General features: G+C 53.9%; 1 protein-coding gene across 2 annotated transcripts; it reads left to right on the top strand.

Annotated features, from left to right (window-relative positions):
- Positions 1-27: 27 nt before the first annotated feature.
- Positions 28-19,672, top strand: TMEM9 (transmembrane protein 9). Of its 2 annotated transcripts, none has more exons than XM_030302568.1 (6): positions 28-72; positions 570-671; positions 1,775-1,866; positions 7,380-7,488; positions 9,807-9,938; positions 18,632-19,672. In XM_030302568.1, exons 2-6 carry the CDS (start codon positions 606-608, stop codon positions 18,782-18,784), a joined length of 552 nt encoding a protein of 183 aa, XP_030158428.1. In that variant the 5' UTR covers positions 28-72; positions 570-605; the 3' UTR covers positions 18,785-19,672. The 2 variants fall into 2 exon arrangements, with proteins under 2 accessions (XP_030158428.1, XP_030158425.1); XM_030302565.1 differs by having other exon boundaries at positions 570-680.
- Positions 19,673-24,159: the final 4,487 nt, after the last annotated feature.

The raw sequence follows: 24,159 nt of genomic DNA, 5'->3' as shown, positions 1-24,159 counted from the left end.
CTCCGGCAGCCAATAGCGGCCGGGAGGGGGCGGGACCGGCTGGGTCTTCTGCTGCAGCGGCGGGGCTCGCAGGTTAGCGGACGGCGCGTTGGGGGAGGGGACAGGGGTCGTGGGGGCACCTGGGGATTCGGGGACGGCCCAAGACCCCTAGATTAGGTGGGCACTGGCCTTGGCGGTCGGATTAGGTCTTCCAGCCTCTGCACCCAAAGTTTTCGTCGGGCCTTGAGCGGGGAGGAGCTGCCGGGCGGGCGGAGGCTGAGATGGCGGAGGGCGGTGGAACGGAATGCGAGGGTTAGAGCACGGAACGTGGCCTGCTCCTCGGGACTCGAGGCCCCCTGCGGCCGTGTCCCCGAGAGGCCTCTCTTCTGGGCGCTCCGGGTGGGCAGTCGAGAGCCGGAGACTTGGGGGAGAGGGAAGGCAGCATTTGGCTACAGGGTTTTAGGAGGCCCTGGAATGCTGAGCCCAGCCCCCAACCCCATTCCCACGTCCCGGCTAGACGGCCAAGGGGCCGAGAGTGCCGACAGTGGTGTGGTCACCTTTCCTTGCCCGACTTCATATCTCTTATGCAGGTGTCCGGTCTGGTTGGCACCCCCAGCCTGCCAAGCATGAAGCTCCTATGTTTGGTGGCCGTGGTGGGGTGCTTGCTGGTGCCCCCAGCTCAAGCCAACAAGGTGAGGGAGGTGAGACAGCAGCACCTCTTGCACGACCACCCTCCCTGCGGACAGGGCTTCCCCAGGGGTAGCTGCTGTTCAGCCCTGCCCCTCTCGCTCCTTTATGGGCCATACTTTTGGGACTCTCAGGCGCAGAACTGCAGGCGTCGGGAAGGGTGGAGTGAGAGGAGTGGGGTGGTGCACAGAACATAGGTTCTGGACCAGATGGAAACCGAGGTAGGATTCCAGCAAGGGAGTTTGTGTTTGAAGGAATTATCTAAGTTCCCCATACCTTCCTTTGCTCCTGGGTTAAAATAACTATGGTTATAATATCCACTACTCTGCTGAAGGAGAATCAAGTAATACAGTGAGTAGAAATGCTCTTTAAGTGTGAAATCCTACACAGTTGGAAGTTTCTGTTGCCAAGGGTGACCAGCCTAGCCCACCCTAAGCATTGGGACTCTGGAGAAATTGCCATTTTTTTTTTTTTTTTAGGGGCATATTACCCGGAGCTGGGCAGCTCTGTGGTATTTGAAAATTTGAAGATCCCCAAGGCTTTAAGTAAGGTGGAGTCAGAGGGTTTGCTTGCAGTCTCCCTGGGGAATTCCTGATTGGGATGAAAATATTTGTGGTGTTGTTTCTTACCCATTTCAGAGAGGAAGAACTTTCTGAGGGGTTGCTTGAGTATTCCCACAGAAATGACCCTCTTTCTCTTGTTTGCTTCTGCCCTCATCCTAACCTGGGAAGTTGGAGATGGGATGATGGAGGGGTGAGGAGAGAGGGTCTCACCATCAAGATTGCTGGACAGAGGTGCACACAGCAGATGTGGGGCCCAGAGTAGAGGACTGTCACTTTGCTTGCCACACACATCCCTACTCCAAAGCACCCTACTAGGGCATGACAGCCCTAGGCAGCTCTCTGGGGGTCTCAATGGCCATCTGGACAGTTGACGTCTTGAGGGTCCTGTGACACTAGCATCCTTCCTGCAGAAGCCATTCCTTGCTGAACTTGGGGATGGGAAAGGTCAAGAGCATTCATATATAGAACAGGGAAATGAAAGTTGAAAGTCTTTGCTAGAACCTGAACCCATGGGCCCTGTCTACCTGATACGCTTTTTCTTCCAGAGCTCTGAAGATATCCGTTGCAAATGCATCTGTCCACCATATAGAAACATCAGTGGGCACATTTACAACCAGAATGTGTCACAGAAGGACTGGTAAGGCACTGTACAGGCTGGCTCATGGCTGCTTCAACCAGTTGAAGTTACAAGTGTTTCCTGGGATTCTTGGACCCCTGGAGGATAAGCTTGCTCTCTCATTCCTATGGACAGTGTACAAAGCACTGTTTTATCCATGGTCACATAGCCAATTGGGAACAGGGCCTAGGTGCCTTGAATTCTAGCTGAGGGGTTCCTGGTCAGAGAAGTGGATATTGTTATTTTGCTTTGGTTTGGGTGTTTATTCATATATGCAAAATGGTGGCAGAGAAATTGGGAGAGGTTGTTAGTATGCCTGCATACTGTGGGATCTTTTGTGTACTTTTGCAAAGCTCTGTTACGTGTGTTATTCTGTACCAGTGTCATTAACACCTTGTAAGGTAGGCGAGATAGGTAGTGCTCCCTTTTTATAACTGCAGAGTCTAAAATCCAAAGGGGAATTTTAAATTATACTCCTGGAGTCCCGAATTCATTTCTAGCTGCTTCACGTTAAAAAAGAAATGAAGAAGCACAAATTCAGAGAGAGGAGACCAGCTTGATTAAAGGAAGTTTCAACACATTGTCCTAGAAGGAGTGATTTAAGGGAGGCTCAATGAGGGGAGGGTTTGGGGACATCTGGTGACTGACAAAGACCAGGAGCAGGGCTGGCATGCTATGGGAGGTGGGGCGCATGGGAATGGGAATCCGTTATGTTCCATGTGGTTTTTTGGTGTAGAATTGGAGCCAATAGAAACAACTTTAAGGAAAGCTTCAGGGAAACAGATTTAAGTGTGAGCTGAGGAAACATTTCTAATCCAGACTGTTTTGGGAGCTGGGAAGCCCCATCCTTGGAGGGATCTGAGCACAGATGGGGTGATTCTTTGCTAAGGGCACTGTTAGAAGGGATTCACATCATGGGGAGGGGATGTCCAGGTCAGTGCGCCTGCTTGGTTGTACGGCAATATCATCAGGTGGGCTTTGAGAAAATACAGATTGCCAGCACCTTCTGCCCCCCCAAGATTGTGGATTTTGTTGTTTTTTTTCTCCCCAGCTTTATTGAGATACGTTAGACGTAGAACTTTGTGTAAGTTTAAGGTGTATATCCTGATGGTTTGATATACATATTATGAAATGATTGCCACAATAAGGTAAATTAACACCTCCGTCTCCTCACATAATTACCTTTTGTGGCTGTGGTCAGGACATTTAAGATCTACTCTCTCCACAGTTTTCAAGTGTATAAGACAGTATCGTTAACGATAGTCACCATGCCCTACGTTAGATCTCCTCCCCCCTAAGATTTCGATTCCGTAATCTTGGGAACAGGAAGGCAGGGGTAACATTTTCTTAAAGTTCCGTAGGTGATCGTGAGGCAGTTTGTTCGGAGAAGCATTTGGGAATTTTGAATTTACCCAGTTCTGAGATAGTCTGAGTGATTTTCCGAGAGGCTGTCTAGTTAGATGCACAGGCTGGGGATCTGGCTTGCCTTGCCCTCACTCTGGGTCTGCCATTTGCTCATTCTGTGACAAGTTACTTCCTCTCTAATGTACTTCAGTTTCCTCATCTGTAAGATGGGCGGCAGTATTTTGAGTATTAAATTGTGTGTGTGTGTGTGTGTGTGTGTGTGTGTGTGTGTGTGGGCGTGTGTGTGTGGTATATGTGCTTGTACGTACCTGTGTAAGTAAAGCACTTAGACGATGCCTGGCACATAGTAAGTGCTGTGTAAATGTTAGCTAATATTAATATATATTATCATGCGTTATTAGAGGCCACATAGATAATCGTCAGACTTACACCAAGCCCCAGAAAACTTGAGCTCCTCCCACAACATAGGTAGACTGTTTCCCTCTGGTTTTGCCTGTCCTGATGGAGTGACAAAGCCCTGAGACATGAAGTCCTGGGAGGAGCCCCTGTGACCTCCTTGTATGTTGGGGTTATAGCTCAAATAACATCAGGAAATGATCTGATAGACTGTCAGAGCCCCACAGCAGGTAATAAGACTACATCCCACAGGCAGCAGCAGATTTTATTAGCAATGTCTCCGCCCTGGGGTTATACTATGGTCTGAAAGCCCAAGTGTGGATGCCCACAGAGAAACGAGTCTTGTCTGGACCTCTCAGGCTGTAGTTTATCTTCTCCTTAGAAATCAGAATTAAGGGACTGCCTAATGAACAATCTTAATGGAGAACTTCGAGACAGTTCCATTAGGGTGGTTGGTGGAAACCGAGGCTGGACAGATTCTAGGACCCAGCGACACTGGTGACACTCCCTTAGTACTGGGATGGGGCTTGACATGTGGTCTTAGGGTCTCCGTGCTAGGACCAGAGGAGTCCAGTTGTGTCTTCAAGTCTCTGCCACCTTGTCACTGTGCTGCCACATTGGTCCACAGCCAGGGCAATACTTGCACCCTCCTTTGTGGTGCAGAGTGAAGCCAGAACTGCCTGAGCCACAGTCCTCACATTTAATGGCATTTATGTTCCTGCGGTGCTGGTATCCTGCCATCTAGTGCTGGTAGTTCATAACCACATGCCTGTAGAAGGGCAGAAACCCTACCAATGTTGCCCTGTTGGTGGGCCTGCTGAGGACATAATGTATTAGAGGCCATCCCAGAGTAGGAAGGAACCAAACAGGTTGGCTAGTTCAGTGTCTTTCAGACTTATACAAACTGAACCTTTCTATCGACAGAATCTGTTTTGGAAACACAACGTACAAAACAAAATCAGAACCGGTGCCGAGAGGGACCCGTCCCTCAGCCCCTCCCTCAGCCCACCTCCTTGCACAGTGGTTCTTGAGTGGTTCTAAGAGAGCACAGCTTGAAAGACACCGATGGAGTTCAGCCTCCACTTATAAATGAGGAAACCGAGACCCAGAAAGGGTAAATAAATTACCTGCCATCACAGAACACATAGAAGAGCAAAGAATTAAACCCAGCTTATCTTTGTAGACCTCTCCCCTTAATGTCCTCTGGCCAATCCTTGGAGTCTTTTGATAGCACTGATCCCCAAAAAGGTAAAGGAAAGCCTTAGAGAGCAGGATCATGTTTAGGGTTTCACTGACTCTCAGGAGGGCCAGAGCCAGCAGAAAAATTACAGCTTTTCATTTACTGTTGCCCTAACCCTTCTAGAAACAGCCTGTTCCTGTAATAGCATTCCAATTTGAAGAACCTGGGTTGGCCCCTCCCAGCTCCCCCTGACACTCCACCTTGGCCTTGAGGGTAGTCCACATATCCTCCTGCAACACTGACGTGACCTTCTAAACCACGACCCCGTGTGGCTCGGAAAGGAGGCATCTGGTCCTCAGGAGGCTTGTGGGGACTTCCTGGAAAAGAGAAGGTCCCAAGTGAACACTTGATGACCAAGTGTTGTGCGTGAACCTGGCCTTGTCCATCAGCCCCCAGAACTGGCAGTGTGCAGGGTCTGGAAATGATGCATTTAGTTACGGTAGAAGAGGACCCCTTCGTGCAGCTAGGAGTGATGTGGTGCAGTTGCTACCCAGTGGTGAAACTGGAATCGTCAGAGGTTTAGATGAAATCACATATGCTGCGGGCCAGATTTTTAAGGGGATCAGAGGATTTTAGAGGACATCTCATTTTTATGTCAACACTTGATCTTCACGTCACACGTCTTTGATGCCTCTGCCAAAAACCCAGCCTGAGTCTAAAAGGACCCTGGATAGCTTAGAACAGGCCTGGTTGTTTTCAGAGAGCTATGCGTGACTCTTGCAGGCTTCCTGTTAGACCAGGAAGGGCCTTCAAGGTCATCTGGTACAACCCCTGCATCTCAGAGAGGAGAAAATAGGCCCAGGGCCCCAGACACTTAGCGGCACAGCCAGGACAGCCCAGACCTGGCGATCCATGGCAGTGTGATGCCTGGCTCACCTCCGTGAACCTCTGAGGGTGTGTTTGACCTTTCCTGGTGGTAGTGATAAAGGCGCATTCTCTAGGTCATTGGCTTACTGTGGTCTGTGAACCATACTTGTTGAAAACCTGCCGATCTGAAGGGCTGGGGCTGATCAAGAGACCCAGATAAAGAGCTGAGCACAGGCCCCACTGAAGCTGAGGGTCAGATGTAAAGATGAGCCAACGATCAGGGTTTGGGTCCTGACCTCATCGTGGTGGAGATGCCACTTTGCCTTCCTGAACCCACCACCTTTTCAAATGGGCCTGTGATCTTTGGCTCACCTTCTGCGGGAGCCCTGTTAGGGAAAGGTGGGCTATGTGGGCATACTGTTAGAACATGGGATTCATTTGGCAGTCACTTGTTCACTGAGTGCAGCTCTGCCAGCGTGCTGGGGATGGCCTCTGTCCTCAAGGAACTCAACATCTCCTGGGGGCGACCATACAAATAAAGGTGAGATCACAGTACAGTGTGGTCAGTGCTGTGATAGAGATGAGCAGAGGGAGAGGTCAGGTCTTTGAGCTGGATCTTCAAGGAGGTGTAGGATTCAGAGCATGGAAAGGGAAGGTGACAAAGCCATGTATTCCTGGCAGAGGGCGGGAGATGTATCAAGGAAGGGAGCATGGCTCATTCAGAGAAGAGTCCAGAAGATCAGCATAGCTGGAGGAGGATGGGGAGCAGGTTGAGGGGAGGCAGGGATGGAATTGGACAGGTCGGCGGCCCTGGAATCAGGTGGATCAGTAGGAGGCCGAGGGGCAACAGCTCAGTTCGTTCTCACCCTAGAGGCTGGGTGGAGACATTGAACCAGCTTTCGGCTTTAAGCTGGGGGTGACATGACCAGAGTTTCATTTTGGTAACACCACTCAGCTGCCAGGTGCAGGTAGTATTGGCACAGGGCCAACAAGAGCAGGAGAGCAGTGGGGAGGCTGGGTCATTTGCCCGAAGCAAGAATGATGAGAACTTCATCTGAGACACAGCAGCAGGAGACAATAGAGAAGGTGGGTCTTAGAAATGTCTAAGGGGGTAAAATCACTGGCTTTTGGTGGATTCATAGGTGAGAGGAAAAGGCAGTGTCAAGGTGATTGCCAGGTTTTGACTTGGTCAGTGGAGTGGACAGTAGGGGTGCTTTCTGCCGTTTGTAACACAAGACTCCAGGACTGGGGGGTTGGGGCAGAGGGGCGGAGGGGTGGATGTAGAGTTTGCGGACCCTGTGGGGTGCTCCTATGGTGAATCCAGTGGGCAGCTGCACGTAGGAGGGCCCCGGGGTGGTCCTGACTAAGAGATTCTAGTCTAAGATACCAGTCCAGGCCTCACCAGCTTGGAGTTGCAAATCTTTGGAATGGATAAGCCCCAGCAGGGGAACCATAGCAGGAGACACGAGGGCAGCTAAGGGTAGAAGTTTGGGGAACGTTAGCGTTTTTCGTGCCAGCCCTGTAGGCACACTTTGGAGAGCTGGTTCGGATGGCCAGTGGCCAGGTGCTGTGAGGCTCTGAGTTGGGGAAGGGGGCTGGCGCCAGCCTGACCCTTTATAAACTGCATACTCCCTGGGAACACCCTCACCTTTGCCCAGCCCCTCCCCTCCCAGGCTGCCCGCTTCCTGTGGCCCTGCTCCCACCGCCCTGTCTGTCTCCGTTGCAGCAACTGCCTGCACGTGGTGGAGCCCATGCCGGTGCCCGGCCACGACGTGGAGGCCTACTGTCTGCTGTGCGAGTGCAAGTATGAGGAACGCAGCACCACCACCATCAAGGTAGCCCAGCTCTCGGGGGCCCCCCTCCAATCCCCAGCTGCCCGGCACTCACTGTCTCTGGCTGTATTCTGAGCATCCCAAGTGGCTGTGGGACCGGCTTCTGGGTTGGCCTGGTCACAGATGCAGGGGCCCGCTCCCCACACCTTCTTGGAGCCAGCTTTCTCCTCTGACCTCTGTCCAGTGGCTCCCATTACACGGGGGCGCTGGGAACCTGGGAGAGGTGTTCAGTGTCACTCTTTTCTTCCCAGTCTTTCCCTTCCTCTCTCTCCCATTCCTTCAGGGAGCCTCCTTCAGGTGCCTTTTATGTTCTGGGCACCGCATAGGATGCTGCTAATAGAGCAATAAGCCCGCCCTCCTGGAACATCCAGTCTAACCGAACTCCTCAGAGTCCTGAAAAGCTCCCAAGAGTTGTGGACAAGGCGAGGTGTCTGCGTGGGGCAGCTGGGCAGGAGGGGCTTTAGCCCTGACCCTCGTTCTCCTAGGCTGTTGGGTGAATTCAGGAGAGAAGTAGTAGACACAACCACTCCCATAGCGAGTGAGGACGGGGGCCTTGTTCTTTCCTCTGCCTGAGGCGGATGCAACAGGACCACGGCTCACGCTAGCAGGGTCTCGTCCACCCACAGCCCCCCCCCGGGACTCCTAGTCTGTGTTCCAACGCCTGAGCCAGACCCCGTCTACCGATTTCTAACTTAAGCCCTTCCTGGCCAGGTTCTGTGGAGAACCTGGTTCTGTGGAGAGTCTAGAAATAGCCTCGAGAAAGGAATTTGGGAATTTAACGACACTGCCTCATCCAGGTTTCTCCTTTTGAGGCTCAGGAGGGGAGGCGATGCTCACTGCTGTCCTCCCAGACCAGGGAGCCGGCAGCACCTTCCCTGCCCTGCAGTCCTCTGTGTTCTCGCCTTTCTCATGGAAAGCAGCTGCCTATCCCCCACGTCCGTCCGTCACTCCTTTTATCCTCCCACCTGACCCAGCCACTCCTGGAGCATCTTTCTCCTGCTCTGAATGTGCTCTGGGGCCCCACCCTCTGGGGACCAAGTGGCTGAGACTGAATTCTGAGCCAAGTGTCCCCTGTCCCTGTTTGGCAGAAAGGGACTTCCCGATATGGGGACCTCATCAGACACACTTCCTAATCCCTCAAATTTCCCTCCAGTCCTCCTCCCAAGGAGCCTCCCCCTCCCCCCAGCTTTAGCCTATTAGAGACTCAGTGTCTACTCCCCTTCCCCTTCCTGGGGTACAGGCAAGAGGTCTGATCATTTGCCCTGTTTAAAGAGGCATGAACGCTGATGCCCCAATCAGGGAGGAAGTTGGTCCAGTTGAACTTGACCTTTGAGCTGAGCTTTGACTTGAAAGTCCCAAGGTTTCTTTCTTCCTTTTATCCCTCTTCGCAGTCCATTTAGGGTCAAGGCCGGGTTCAGAGGCCAGTGATGGCCAGGCATTGTGGAAGTAGGAAAGCATTTGAGACAGTCAGTAAATCTGAGTTCAAGTTACATCTCTCCCACTTGCTAGCCTTGGCACCTAGGCTGAGCGGTTTAGCCTCACCATTCTCAGGTGATGGCAGCCGCCCAGGGGGCATTTGGACACAAGCAAAGGTGCTTCTGTAGTCCCAGTAACTGAGGTGTATTAGTAATGCCATTACAGGGACTGAAGCTGCTAAGTGTCTTGGAGAATCCTGTCTTAAATGCCCAGAGTATCACACTGGAAACCTTGAATTGGCCTCACTGAATCTATCTTCTGTAAAACAGAAATTACAGAAATTACTCCCGGGGTGACCGCCGGGAGGGGGAGATGTAGCCTCCAGCCTCCAGTGCACACCTTGCCGGTCTGTCCCCCTCCACCTGTTGGCGTGCCCTCTCAGGACCGCAGCTTCGCACCTGTCCATCCCGTTGGCGGGGGGAGTGAGCCCTCGTGCCCAGGTGCTCGGCCTCTGCCTTCAGGCCTCTTCACCAGCCGGTTCTTCCTTGCTCTTAGTGTCCAATTGCTTTCCACCCTTTCTTAGAGATATCCCGGTAGCCCTGTTTCCCCGATCCCCACCCCTGGGAGCATCTTGGGGTGTCAGAATCCAGATGTCTTCCTTCATTATCTGTTGTTTTTATGTCCGCCATTCTTGGGGGGTCCCCTCAGTTTTAGGGCAGAGCTGGTACACATGTGGAATAGGGCACATTCCCTTCCCTCTTGCCCTCCAAGCCCCCAGTGTCCTCGCCCTTCCCCAGTGCAGAAGTGGAGGCAGCTGCGCCATCAAATATGCACAGCACAGGAATGGACACGATTTGCCCTCCTGGCCCAGGATGCTCACAGGACAAGCTGGCTCTTTCCCTCAGGTTACCATTGTCATCTACCTGTCAGTGGTGGGGGCCCTCTTGCTCTACATGGCCTTCCTGATGCTGGTGGATCCTCTCATTCGAAAGCCGGATGCATACACCGAGCAGCTGCACAATGAGGAGGAGAACGAGGTAACCGGGGTTCTGGGCGCCAGGGCCCTGCCAGTACCTCTGCCCACACGTGGGGTCCTGGGCCCCCGGCATGCGAGTCCCCGGGGCAGAACCAGAATAGCATTACAGAGGCCTCGTTGAGGATCCGTGTCCCCCACCCCCCATACTCCAGTTCGCTCTTCTGTTCAGTGTCCCACACGTCACCCAGACTCTAGAGTTTTCCTCGGCAGGGGACTGCCCTTTGCACTTCCAGGTGAAGCGGGAGGTGGCCCTACACTTCTCCCGATGTCTGGCATCAGGCAGCCTCAGGGCATCGGCGGGGGGAGCCATATGTTCCTGTTACCCTGCCTTTCTAGGCCGAGGGGGAGTGGGCCAGCCAGGGCCGGTCACACGTGAACACAACACGTGACACCGGTTGCTCAGACACTGGTGTCAAGCTGTTGGCAGACTTGGAGGTAGCAGGTTTGTCCTTTAGTCATTCTGTAGTCCTCTGCGGAGCACCTGCTCGATGCAAAACACAACCTGGGCGCCTCGAGAGGAAAGTAGGATTTTGAGAGCCAGTGAGGAGTAAAGTAGGTAGCGGTGCTGAGGTGGGAAATCACTGTGTGTGCTTGAGGAATTTGGAGCGTTCCGAGGGTAAGGTAGGCAGGAGGAATAGTGGCAAATAGAGCTGGCCAGTAGGTTTAGGCCAGATTATTGTTGGCCTCAAATATCAGGCTCAGGAGTTTCAACGTCATTAGATAAAGGAGATGGGGGACCACTGGCACCAGGCAGCCTGCAGACCCCTCAGGTCAGGCCCGGCATAGCTAGCAGCCACTCTTGCCCTCCTGTATCTGTCCCCATGCTGAGGGGTTAGGGGCGCCCTGCAGAGGAAGCCCTGTGCGGGGCAGAGGATGGCTGCAGGAAAAAAAAAAAAAAGTGAGAAGTGGTGCATGTATAGGCGGCCTGGGCAGGGGTGTGATGAGCCAGCATGCCGCCCGAGGGAGGCTCCTCGCCCCGTGCGGAGCTCCCCCTCTATGGGATCACACAGCCACCACGACAGCCTCAGAGCAGTGGCATCCGAAGGCAGGGCAGGTCTCACTGCCACTCTCTACCCTGAGGGACGTGCTCTGAGAAGTTGTGGGAAGCACAGACTGGTCCGTTAGCTCTGTCCTTGGTGGCTCCGGCTGCTGGAAGATACTGTTTATCCCCAGAGTGAGGGAAGGAGTGAGTGAACCAGCGCATGCACAAAGGGGCTTCTAGGGGTGAAGCATCTCAACCATGTCCTGGGAGGGTAAGTTGAAGAAACCGGGAGATGTTTAGCTTAAAAAAAAACCAAACAAGCCAAACTCAAGGAGATACGTGACAGCGGCCTTCGGATAGCACGTCTTCAGAAGAGGGCTTTGCTTCACCCAGGTAAAGCCAGGGGTACGAGGACCCACAGTTGGGAGTTACAAGAGGGAGATTTCACGAGATCTAAGAAGGAATCTTCTTGCAGATGACACCGCTGATAATGTGTCGGGTGGGCTCCCTTGTAAGCGAGTGCGTTTGGAGTCACAAGAAATCACCAGGCATCGGCTAAACTGCCACCAGGCAGTCAGAATTTAGAACATTTCAGGCACTGGATCAGAGGTGGGCAAGGGCGGGTCCCCCACCAAGAGGGTCCAGGGCTCAGACCTCAGTGTGCAGCCATTGTGGGTCTGAGCCAGCACGAGCAGGAAGACGAGGCCAGGAAAGGAGGGAGGCCTGGCCATCCCATGGGCCCTGTTGCTTCTCTTGGGTGTGTGCCTGGACCATCCCCAGTCTGCCCCCAGCCTCCTGCCGACATGCGTTTGGCCAAAGGGGGAACAGAGAGGCTGAGCCTCGCCCCTTGGAGCTGGGGCCTGGGAGCTGGTGGCACTGGCGGCTGGGTGGTCTGTGTTCAAGAGGAAACCTTGTGTGCCTACCCGGTTATTAATGTGCAGTAATAGCAGCTCTGATGGGGAGGAGCGTTGCTAATAAACACTCAGCGATTAGGGGTAATGTGGTAATTGCAGTCCTGGCTGGGGGAGTAATTGAGAGATGCAGCCCCGTGATTACCCAGTCCGCACCGCGATTTCTCTGGAATGTGTGGCTCTCGGGCATGGCCTTGTTGTGTCTCCTGCCATCCTGGATGTGGTGCCAGAGGGGAGGGCAGCCTGCCATCCCTGGGTCTGGGCGCAGGCCCCTCTCCCCCAGGAGACCTGGGACGCTCCCCACTTGGAGTCTTAAGTCACAGCTGCCTCTGTATGAAGGGGCTTTAGGGAGAGTGGAGGGGTTAGATTTGGTCATCCAGTTCCTGAGAGCAGATCCTGAATCCAAGGGAAGACGTCCCCTGGGTGCAGATTTTGGCTGAATAGGAAGGAGGATTGGCCTACGAGGGGGTGCTGTCCAGCCATGTATCGTGGGTGCCTGCAAGGGCAGTGGGGTGCCTTAGGCAGCCCTCAAGCGGAAGCCGGCGAGCCCAGACTCCATACCGTGGAGGGGATTTCTGCCTTGGTAGAGAGAGGTGGGATGACACCCTCACCTCCTACCCCAAGGTTCTAGAAGGTAATAAAAGGTGTTCAGTCTCTGATACCGTGACCCAGCCAGCTCTGCACAGATGTGGAGGGTGGGGCAGGGTGCAGCTCCTGGGTGCAGTTCCGGAAGGTAGTTAAAGGAACACCTTCAGGCAGCCGTGAGTGGGGTCTGTCCCCCCGTTGTAGCACTCTTGGCATGGATTGTCCCCTAGTCCCAGTACTCGGCCTGGCTCCCCATCCCCTCACCTTGTGATTCTGTATGGTGTCCCCAACTTAGGTGTTCCTAGGTCATCCCTCCTGGGGGTTCAGCAGCACCATTTTTCTCCCATGGACATGGCGTCTCTTCTTTCCTCTGGACTCAAGAATCCTGCAGGTGGCGCTGTGTAGATTTGTAGACCTCATGTCTGCCCTCAGGGGGTTTATGTCCCAAGATGGAGCCCCAACCAAAGGAATGAGCAGGGACCATGAAGGCAGTTGGTGAGATCAGGTTTTAGGAGATGGGCAGTCAGAAAGCTGGGTGCTCTGGGAAGCCCTTTATTAGACTGGGGGCTGGGCACTTACCCTTTTTTTCCTGTTGGTCTGGGAAGGAAGGCTTCCTGGCAGGGGGCTCTTCAGAGCCAGCTCAGAGGATGGATGGGACACTGATAGCTCAGCTGCTGTAGGGACACTGGGGTCAGTAGTGCCCAAAGGTTTCATCTCTCCAGAGACCCAGTGCCCCTCCCTAGTCTCGGATGTTGAGGGATACTGTGCTGACCCACCTCTCTCAGTGCACTTGGGGAAAGGGGGGTGGGGTGGGGTTGGGGGCAAGGAGAGCAGGCCCCAAGGCCACCTGGCTGAGCAGCAGCAGAGCCAGGGCTGAGGCTGTGTCTCTGGGTTCATTGATGGTCTGGAGAATGTTTCCCTTAAGGAAGCGAGAAGGACGGGGTCTCCCCTGGGGTAAAGGATTTAGCTTTCACCCTGTAAGGAGGAAAGTTGGAATAGGACCTCTCAGTTCTTTGAAAGTTCTCCTGGGCCTGTACAACTCAGTGACCTTGAGGAGGAAACTGTCCAGGCTCTGGTGCCCCCACCCCACCTCCCACCTTGAGTCTGGGACCCAGTCAGAGATGGGTCTAGGGATTGGATCACTTCCCAGGTTTGGGGGCCCTTGTCCCCATTCCCCCAACTCCTGTGGCCAGGAGCTCTCCTGCCCTGGGGCGAGAGGTCTGGAAGGGGAAGGGAAGCCTCCCCCACAGCCGCAGCCCCAGCACCTGAGGAGGGAGATGAAAGCCTGGCGTGTTCCCTTTGAAAGTGCTGGCAGGCCTCGGTGGGCCCTGATTGCTTAGCGCTGCCTCCCCTGGGATTCCGGCAGCATTAGGCTTAATCCCCAGGCTCAGACACCCTTTGAAAGGAGGAAGCAAGCATGTTTGCTGGGACAGAAACAGCAAACAGAGCTGTTTTAGATGTACAGGTTTGGCCCTCTTTGAAGAGAGAAATAAGGGTTTCCATGAGGCTCTGGGTGTCTCTGCTTCTTGTAGCATGGGCCCCTGAGCTCTGCGGGGTCCTCAGAGATCTCACCCCACTGGGGCTGGGTGCAGCTCCAGGCCCCCCGTGTGAGAGGGGTGTGTGGGGAAGCAAAGAATGGTGGTGACGACGAGGGCAGCAGCTGGGGGCACGAAGGAACCGGGGTGGCGAGAAGGCTCAGGGCCACTGGGATGGCCTCCCTCTCTGTCCACGGATAGGCGGGCCGCATGTGTGCTCAGGGCTCTCCCTCCAGGGAAGCTGACAGACTTGGAGATACACGCTGATGGGGACAGTCCTCCCACCTCCTCTGGGGATAGACAGAAAAGTATGTGATTCTAGAGCATCCGTTAGAGGACTCCCAGCACTGTCGTTGGGAGCAGGGCTTTGGAGCCACAGCTCGGGGTTGGAGTCGGACTCTGCCACTTAGTAGCCACGACACCGGAACTCTTAGTGTGGTTTCCTCAGTCTGGATTGGGTGCGATGTAATCAGGATCATGTGTGTTCCAGTTTGACAAATGTTTGTGCATCCTTAAGAATGAGGGGCCGCTGCCTGGACCGGTGTGGCTGCAGGGCTGGGGGACGCAGGGGAGGTGAGGCCGGGAGTGTGCGCCTCAGCCAGCTCAGGGGCCTTGAATGCCGTACCCACGAGTGTTTCATCTGTGAGGAGCCGAGTCAGCAGGCAGGGTTTTTGGGTGGGGGAATGGCATCATGCCATGTCCTAGGAAGGTGACTGGGAGCATGTGGGAGTCAGGGAGAGCTTTGCAGCAGAGAAGCAGTGGGATTAGGTGACAGCAGGAAGGATTTGGGCTAAACTGGGAAAACAGAGGGAGGCTGTGTGGTCACTTTTCTGAAGGGCTTTGCACCAGAGCCATTCTTAGCTGTGTGACTGGGTAAGTGACAAGAGTGCCGGTCCTGCCCCCACTCCCAGGGCTGGGGACAACGGTGGAGGGGCCGCAGCTCCAGGTGGGGGTTCTTTTTTCCTCCATCTTCTTGTCGTCAGAGAGGCTTCGGCCCAGCCCAGTGTTGACTCAGAACCAGTGCTCCTGTGTGGGCTGGAGGGGCTTCATCTAGGCCACTTTGATGGTGGTCGTCAGCTCTGGCCTGTGTGCACCAGTATCTGGGGCCTGCCAGGCCTGGATGGGAGGGTGGCTTGAAGTGCCTGATTCTGGGTGCCTTTACAGGGGCTTTGTTCTTCCTCCAGTGTAGCGGAAAGATAGCAGCTTGCTTCTTTGGGTTTCCGCATTGGCTCCCTCTTAGGAGAAACCAGCCAAAGAAGGACCCAGCAGAGTGCTGGGATAAGAGAATCACAGACATGGTTCAAACCCCAACTCAGCCACCAAAATGGCTGTGTGACCTTGGGTAGCAAAATGATTCATCTCCCATAGCCTCAGTTTCCTCATCTGCAGATGGGAGTGATGTTTCCCATGTGCCAGTCTTGTAAGCCTGGGGAGAATCCACGTAAAGTACTTAGCAGAACCCACGGCACTTAGTGATGCTTGTCATCGTGCTAGTCTGGTCCCACCGGGCATCTCCTGGTGTCCCATCAGTATCCGGCACCTTCCTCCTCTCCTAGCTGCCCTCTGGCCTCCCTTAGTTCCCGGACACTCAGCCCCAGAGGAAAGGAGCTAGATCGGAGGAAAGGGGCTAGAAATGGTGCTGTTCTCCTCCTCCAGCTGCCATTCTGCCTGCAGAACGGGCAAGGGTAAGGCCCCGCTCTGGGCCGTCTCTAGAACAGATGTGGAGTCTTTAATACCTTTTAATCAGACTATTAGCAATGGAAACACGGAGGCTCTCAGCAGCAGCTTTCCCCCACTTAGGAGCTGTTTGTTAAGACTTTACATGAAGGGAAAACAAATGATACTGTGGTAATGCGGTGAATTTCAGCATGTTCCCTTAATGCTCTGCTCTTGGCTTCCTCTGGCTTCCTCTCCTCAAGACGTCCTCCCGAGATGCAGAGCAGTTGAGGAGAAGCAGGGCTGGAGCTGCCCCATCCCTCCAAGCCTGCCTGGGTATCCCAGCCCACACCTTGGAGCTCGCACCTGGGCCCTCCTTGTGGGACCCAGAAGGGACATGATTAGAGGTGGGGGCCTGAGGGGGGAGGGGAGAGAAGCCCCTGTGGCCCCTGACCAGAACAGCAAGGTCCTGGTGGGCCAACAGCTTCCTCGGTGGGGCTTCAGTGCCCACGTCACCTATACTGCCACATGGAGCCCTGTCCTTGGCCCCCCATAGCCCTCGGCTGGCGCAGCTGAACGGGGAAGGAACAGCACTGAAAGGTGGTACAGGGCCATGGGGGTTTTTCAAAGGCAGCTCCCTCTGGCAGCAGGCTGCCGGCTTTCTCCTCCTCTCTCCCACCTAGTAGAGCTAGGGTCTGCCATGACTAATTGGAGCATTTGCTATCTGCCAGGCGCTGCTAGAGGCCTTACTTTCTTTGCCTCATCAAGAAGCTGCTCTCGCAGTCCTCACCTTATGGATGGGGAAATGGGTTCAGAGAATGAGCTGACTGGCCCAGGGTCATATTCCGATAGGTGTCAGAGCCAAGACTCACAGCCAGGTGGGTTTGATTCCGGAGTATTCTTAACCGCTGAGCTGCGCAGTCCAGGAAGAAGGAAACTAAACATTTCCTGAGCTCCTACTCCGTGGTGGCCAGTACACTAAGAACTCTGGACATACTGTTTTCCTTAACCTTGCCATACCTGTCTCCTCATCCTAAACCGTGTTTTTCAAAGTATGGATCCCAACTGTTAGGCCACGAAATCAACGTACTGAGTCATGACCCGCATCTTAAAACATGAAACGGAGCAGAGCAGAGAGTATCCGAATGCCTCATACTAAGTGTCTTGTAAAAGTTTTAAATGTAATTCCTGCTGACAGTACAGTCAGAAAAGTCTGAAAAGACTGGCTTCGTTAAATTGAAGCTCGGAGAGGTAGTCACTTGTCCAGGGGCACAGAGCTGCTAGGTGGCTGAGGCCACCCCTCTGTCCCAGCTCCCACTGGGAGGCCTGTGAGATGGGCCCTAGGGGTCTGAGGCGGGGAGAAGGTGGCCCCTCGGAGCCCCGGCCTAGAACCCAGGAGTCCTGACTCCAGGCTCAGTGCGCCCCCCGCCTCATGCTGACAGCACCTGCGTCCTTGATGTCACCGTGATCCTCAGCTAACCAGGCTGAGGAGGCCTTCCTCAGGGTTGTGGACTGGGGCTCCCAGAGGGCAGTGTTCCTCATGAGACAGTGACTCGGAGCTCTGCGGCAACGGCGAATTACCTCCCAGCCTCACCCCTGGCCAGCCACCTCTCTGCAACTGCCAGCTCTCTGTGCCTCCCCTACCCTTGCCTAACCACCCCTCCCTTCTCCCCAGCCTGGCAGCTGTGAAGCGACAGAAGCCGTGCCAGCTCGGGGCATTAGAAGCAAAGTTGCATTTACTGGGCGGCTCTGGGCTTAGAGAGGTGTGCTAATCCCTTAAGAGATGTGTGGCAGCAGATGAGAGGCAGGGAGAGCGAGGGAGGAAATCCCCACAGGGGTGTGGGCCTGGCCCTCGGCTCTAATTCCCCCCAAAGATCAGGTTGGGGTCCTGCAGGAAATGCATGGGCTCCGGAGCTTCAGAGGCAGAGGTGGTAATTAGGGGAGCCACTGCCTTTGACAACAGAGCAGTTCCGAGAGCAGAGGGGAAGGGGATCAGTAGGGCACCCAGGGGAGCTGAACCGTCCTGACCTGACCTGTCAAAGGGGAGTGGGCCAGAGCAGGCTCTGGAATGGGAGTGCTGGGGTCCAACTCTAAATCCCCATCCCTGCCAGACTCCCTGAGTGAGGGGCAACCCCTCTTTCCCAGAGGGAGTAAGCTGGGTGTCCGGCGCCTGGCAGAGCAGCTCCCATGCAGATGCCTCGGTGGGCCCGTCCTCCCCACTGGAGCACACATGCTGCCATGTCAGGGCAGCGAGGCCCTAAGCCCTGGGCCTTCCCGCTGTCCCTGGGCCGTGGCTGGCAGGGCGGAGGAGTCCTGCAGCCTTGTACCCGCCACGGGGCACACCGATACGTATCCACAAACAGCAGACGGCATCAGGGCCTCTGCTGACCAAATGAGGTGAACAGTCCAGGAAGAAGTTTTCCTCTTGAAGGTTAGAAATAGGCCAGTGTGGGGGCGCTTGGTGGCTCCATTGTTTGAGCAGCCAACTCTTGATTTCTGCTCAGGTCGTGCTTCCAGGATTGTGGGATCGAGCCCCTCATTGGGCTCCACGCTACACATGGAGCCTGCTTGAGATGCTGTCTCCCTCTGCCCCTCTCCCTGCCCTCTCTCTCTTTCTCTCTCTCTCTCTGAAAAATAAACAAGTAAATAAAATAAAGTAAAAGAAATAGGCCAGTGGGATGCAGCGAGGACTCAAGCTATAGCTGTGTGGTGACTGGGGCCTCAGATCATTTTCCTCCCGGAGTGCCCCCTTTCCCAGGCCCTACCTTACACATTCTACAAACACCAAGCCTGCAGCTGGGCTGTGGTGCTGTGCTGGGCCCCATGGACCACCAGGCAAGGCCCTCAAGCCACCCCCAGTCATTGGGGAGGTCCAGCCTCCCGGTCTGCGGGGAGCTCAACCTTTGGGATTGCCCTGAGGGCATTTTTTTCTGTGTCAGGCTTTCGAAACCACCCCCCCCCCCCCCCGCCTCAACCCCTGCCTCCAGCTCACAGTGCCAAATCTCTCCCTTTTCTTCCACTGCAGGATGCTCGCTCTGTGGCAGCCGCCACTGCCTCCCTTGGGGGCCCTCGAGCAAACACAGTCCTAGAGCGTGTGGAAGGCGCCCAGCAGCGGTGGAAGCTGCAGGTGCAGGAGCAGCGGAAGACCGTCTTCGATCGGCACAAGATGCTCAGCTAGATGGGCCGACGAGGTTGGGTCAAGGACCAGAGGCCACGGCCGCCAGCTTCTGGGGCTGGATGGAGCCAGATGCCCCCTCCCCCCACTCGGTGCCACCCTTCCCAGGTTTTCTCTTTAGAAGCCCATGGCCATTTTCCCTCTCCTCTCTCTTTTTAGGAAAGTCCTAGTCAGCTGATTGAATCTGGGAAGAGTGATGGGGTCCCTGATCTCTGGTTTGCCTGCTCACATCTTGGGCTTAAGGGGAGGGGGTGGTGGCCAGAGCGGAGCAGAGACACCTCAGGTGGCCTCAGGATTGGAATGGTCTGTACCTCCTTACTTCACCCTGGCCACCCTTCCAGCTCCAGATCTCGGAATGTTCTTACCCTTCGCAGGATGGAGCTGGGCCATCGAGGACTCAGTGTGTGGGAGGAAGGCAGTCAGCATGTTCTCCTTTCTGCTGTGGTTCTTATGGCCACCTTCCTCCCAGCTCCAATACCTCAGTCCCGCTCAGCCTGGTTCCAGCCCTCAGGATGGTTCTGATGGGGCAGCTGATGCCACTGAGCCGCACTGTGTCTTCAGGGCACACCCACCCGCTTGCCCCCACCCCCACTCTCCCGCACTCTTTCCCCCAGGCACGGTGGTGCTGATGCACCTTGCTCACTCTGCCACCTGGGCCCTCGCCCCCACCTCAGGAGGCCGGGCTGTCCCCCCATCTCCCCATGTCTGCACTGAGCCAGTTGGTGGGACCACGTGACCATGGGCTGAGCAGCGGCTCTAAATGCTATAGCTCCTGTCCCTGGATTTCCACTCGTCTCTGAATTTCATTGTACCAGTGCATGGAGAGAAACGTTTGTCCTTCCGTTGTCTGTACGTCAAGGAAGCCATCATTAAATTGTCTTCTTTCTCTCACTTCCTGGATTTCAAGAGATCTAGAGAGCTGAGAGTGTTTCACAAGTGATGTGATAAACGCTGTGTCCCAGAGAAGGGACAGAGAACATTGTCCTTTAATAGGTCCAGGGAGAGAAGCAGAGCCTGGAATGTCCTGGTCGGTGTGGCAGGGTCCACGGGGTCCAGGCAGAGCCCCAGGGCTCGCCAGGAGTGCCGCTCACTTGATGGGTTGGAGACCGGCTCCTCACGAGCTCTATCCACTGGCCGTCAGGAATTACCTCGAAATTCTGTGTTTCCTCTTTGGGGGAGATTCCCCCTTCAACTCTGAACAGTCCTGATGTCAGTCAGTATCTTACAGACCAGTAAAAAGTGCTCCCTTCGAAACTCGTGTGTTTTCCCTAGTGAAAACCCACGGCTCTTCAGAGAGGTGTGGGGCAGCAAGGAAAACAGAGCTGCCTGGGGGAAACAAATCTGAGCACCATCCAAGGGGCCATCCCGCAGAGCCTGGCCCGGTGCCCTCCGTCCCATCCCAGAACATGCAGTGCGGGGTGTGTCCTAGACCCAGACAGAAACGGTGCACCTAGAGGGACCAGCTGGATCTGATTAAAGTTTCTGCCCTTGGGTTGGGCCAGCAAACTTGTATTGAGGAGCTTTGTGTGGAGCCCCCTGCTGGGTCCTTGGTGAAGTGCGAGCTAAGAGAACAATGAGAGGCGCGGATTTCAGTTTGCAAAGATTTGCCCAAGTTCAGAGTCCAATACTAGTATAAAGGGGATGGGGGGGGGGAGCGGTGACACACCAATTGGGCTTCTAGGAAGAGCGGAGACTTTGGAGTTGGCCTTGAAGCAAGCAAGGGATGCAGCGGAAAAGGGGCTGGAGTGATTGCGGGATCCTGAGCAAATGTGCTCAGCCAGCATGAAAGTTTGTGATGGCGTTGACAGGAGACACGCATGCCACGGGGAGGAAGGAGCATGGGTCCCAGTTCTGCCTTCTTCCTTTTCCTGGCACATACGTGGCACCTGCTGGGGCCACCGCTACTTTGGAAGGCCGGGGAATGGGGGCATTGTAACTCTTCCACAATGAGGATGCTCTTATTTCAAGAAGCAGGCAAAACTGGGTCTTTTCAAAGGTGGGCAGGTGCGTGTGTTAACTTATCTAGAATAACCAATCCAGAAATTGGTGTCTAACGTTGCTGGGTCCCCACCAAACCACACCGCCTGGGAGAAACCTCGAGTACCATGTTTCTCGGAGTCTTGGTTAAATCCTACAGATGATCCAGCTAGTTGTTGGTAGTTTTAAGGATTTAAAATGAAGCAAGCCACTATCACTAACTATAAATAAGCCAAGTGTGTAAAAACAAATTAGTATAAAAAAATTAGGGTGACTGTTCACTTTACATAAGGATTCAGCCAGTAGCCAAACATCTAGATATGCTTCACCTTACACACACACAAAATTGATTCTTAGGCAACTCTTCCAGAGTGTACCTCCTCTTTCTATGAACGATGAAAGAACGGGGAGCCCAGCAGAGGGAGAGTTTACTGCTCTGCAAGTCATCTGGAACAGGATTATGATCCCTACAGTTAATTACAGAAAAGATTAGAGTGCAGAAGTGACACTCTATCCCATCTCATGTAGTACGGCATGAATTTTCGTGTCGTGCTCGGGAATCCTGTGTCTCCTATGAAACCCACGAGATCCGCTGTTCAGCAATGCTCAGGCTCACCGGGAAGACACTGGGTTTGGCCCTGGGGACTAGGGTCTTAGAATTGGTCCCCACGGTGTGAGGCCGGAACACTTCCTGGTGGTCTCTCTGCATTTCTCACTCAGACCCACTCTGCCTTGTCTCCTTGCATCTACCGTACTCCACCAGCAAAATTCCAAGTGTGGATCTACAACCCATCCTGTCTTCTCTGTTCCTCCCTGGGCAGTTCAGCTCTGCCTATGAGAGACTGAGTGGGGCCCCTGAGGGCTGGTGGTTACCACCCCCCCCACCTCCTCTCTGCCTTTGTGGGGGCCATTAATCCCTTGGCATTAGTCCTATCTTGTGGCTCACTCTTTGTGGAGGTCACTAGGCAACTTTCCTAGTGGAGAAAAGTTTTTTTTATTTCCCTTTCTCCCTACCCTAGAAAATCTTACCTTGCTACTTCAAGAAAATCAAGGCCAGTAGGTATGATCTCTCAACTTCCTTACTCCCATCTGAAACTTTTTCTTCGTACTTACCTTACTGCCTTTGCTGTGGTCTTGGGGGTAGCATGTCCCTCCTGTTCAAAGCCAACCCACCCATCCCCTTCTCCCAAGGACCTCTACCTCACCCTATTTCCTGGTCCTTCTCAGCCTATTAACATGTCCAGTCCTCCTGCCCTCCAAAGAAATTTCCACAGGCCCCATGTCCACCTCTGACTACCATGGAGTCTACTACCTGACCCCATGCCCTCCACCTTCCCTTTCAGTCCTTCACCCCGAGCCCTCTGTAGGCAAGGTCATTGATGACCGTAATTGTCAGACCCAGAGGATAGCCTTGGTTCTTATCTTTCTGCCCCCCCCCCACTACATTTGATGCCCTCATCCTTCTTCCTTCATGAAATTCTTCACTTGGCTTCTGGGACCTTGCATCTTCGGTCCTTCTTGCCCTTTCTCACCATCCCTTCACTTCTTCCTAAAGACTGACATTTCTCAGGCTTACATTTCCAGCCTACATGGCTCAATCTAAAGTTTAATGTCCAAGTACTCTTCCTAAAAGTCTATTCTCCTTTGTGATTTTCTGATACTAACTCTAGAATCTCTCTCTCTAGCCCAGACCCGACCCTTGAGCTTCAGGGTTGTCTACCCAGCTCTCAGATGGACTCTCCCACAGGGTGCCTCAAGCCTGTCAAAATACACACGTCCAAGATTAAGCTCTTTAACTGACCTTTATATCTGTTATCGTTCAAGCCAGAAACCTGGAGGTCACTCAATTCTTGATATTTCCTTTGCAGTTCCTGTGCCCAATCACTCAAAAGTCCCACCAACTTGACCACCAAGCAGAGCTGACTCTTGAATAAGTTTGAACTGCACGGGTTCACCTATATGTGGATTTTTTTACAGCACAGTATTGTAAATGTGTTTTCTCTGTCTTATGATTTTCTTAATAGCAATTTCTTTTCTCTAGCTTACTTGATTGTAAGAATACAGTATGTACTACATATAACATGCTAAATATGTGTTAATCGACTGTTCATGTTATCAGTAAGGCTTCAAATCAACAGTAGGCTATTGGTAGTTAAGTTTTGGGGGAGTCAAAAGTTATATGTGGATCTTCAACTGCGCAGCGTGTGGGCCCCCATAACCCCACCCCACACCTATTGTTCAAGGGTCAACTGTTCAGGAATCTGTCCCCTTCCTCCACCCCTACCACCGCTCCCCATTTCATGCCTTCATTTCTCTTGGGATCTTGTTGCTTCCCTCCCTCAGAACCATAAAGGGCTCCCCATTTCCTAAGTCTTGAGTTCTTTATTGAGGCCTATTAGGCCTTGAGGCCATGTTTTGCCTGTACCACAGCATTTAGCCCCAGAACAAATTGGCAGAGTTACTGGGTGGGGCCCTTGCTAGGGAGGAATTGATGGGCTCCCCTAGGTGGGCGCAGGCGTAGCTACCAGGGACTTGGCTCTTCCCAAGCTGCCTCTGAGGCTCCGCCGTCTGGGGCAGGAGGCACTGTCAGAAGCTGACTCGGGCTTCTCACCAGCTCCCACTGTCCACCCACTTGCCCTGGGGGGCTGAGGAGGAAGCAGGGCTTTAAGACATGACTGCAGGTGTGGAGGAGAAGGCCGAGTCTTTCCCTCCTAGCTCCTCCTGAGCCTCTGCTTTCCAAGTGCAGGCAACTTCCACAGGTTCCAGGCAGCCAGCAGGGTGGGTGGCTGGGTGGAGCTCAGAGCCTAGAAGCTGGGAAGAATAGACCCGGCGTCTTCGGACAGCCCTTCCACCCCTCTGGGCCAATCCCCTCATCTGTAGTGATACCTTGGCCTGGGGTCTAGCCCGTGGTTAAGTGCTTATCTGGTGACGGCTGTCATTATGAGGGGCTGGACCGAAATCTCCCCATAAGATCAGCCCTCCATTTAGTAAAGCAAGTGGGGCACTTAAAAGCGTGAACCCTGAGCCAGTAGCCTGGGTACAAATGCGAACTCTGCCCCTTACTGTCTTGGCAACTTTAAGTAGATCTTGAAGCCATGCCTGTTTTCCTCACTGTGGAAGGGGAGTAATTACCTACCTCATTGGGTTGCTGTAAGGAATAAATTATTAACGTGTATAAAACACCTAGAACAATCCTAGCACCTAAATAAGCACTTAGTGCTGGTTATTCTTACTTCACTGTTATTACTGTTACAGCATAAACTCCTACCCATCAGGTCAAGGTTGCATAGATTGAACAGAGAATTCCTACTTAGTGCGATCGGGGGCCCTAGGGCCCCAGGAAACCCTGACCCCTCAGCTAAATCCCTCTCTTGTTGAAATTCTTCTCAGAGCCCCCTGGG

Source organism: Lynx canadensis, chromosome F1 (assembly GCF_007474595.2).
Source record: "Lynx canadensis isolate LIC74 chromosome F1, mLynCan4.pri.v2, whole genome shotgun sequence".
Classification (NCBI taxonomy): domain Eukaryota; kingdom Metazoa; phylum Chordata; class Mammalia; order Carnivora; family Felidae; genus Lynx; species Lynx canadensis.
The sequence above is the reverse complement of the archived record's forward strand: the minus strand, read 5'-3'. Positions and strand labels throughout refer to the sequence as shown.

Bases quoted from the DNA above. Each gene is read 5' to 3' on its own strand.
- TMEM9 (XM_030302565.1), top strand. From the start codon at position 606: ATGAAGCTCCTATGTTTGGTGGCCGTGGTGGGGTGCTTGCTGGTGCCC. The intron at 1,867-7,379 runs GTAAGGCACTGT...TCTCCGTTGCAG, and splicing joins AATGTGTCACAGAAGGACTG to CAACTGCCTGCACGTGGTGG. The intron at 9,939-18,631 runs GTAACCGGGGTT...CTTCCACTGCAG, and splicing joins ACAATGAGGAGGAGAACGAG to GATGCTCGCTCTGTGGCAGC.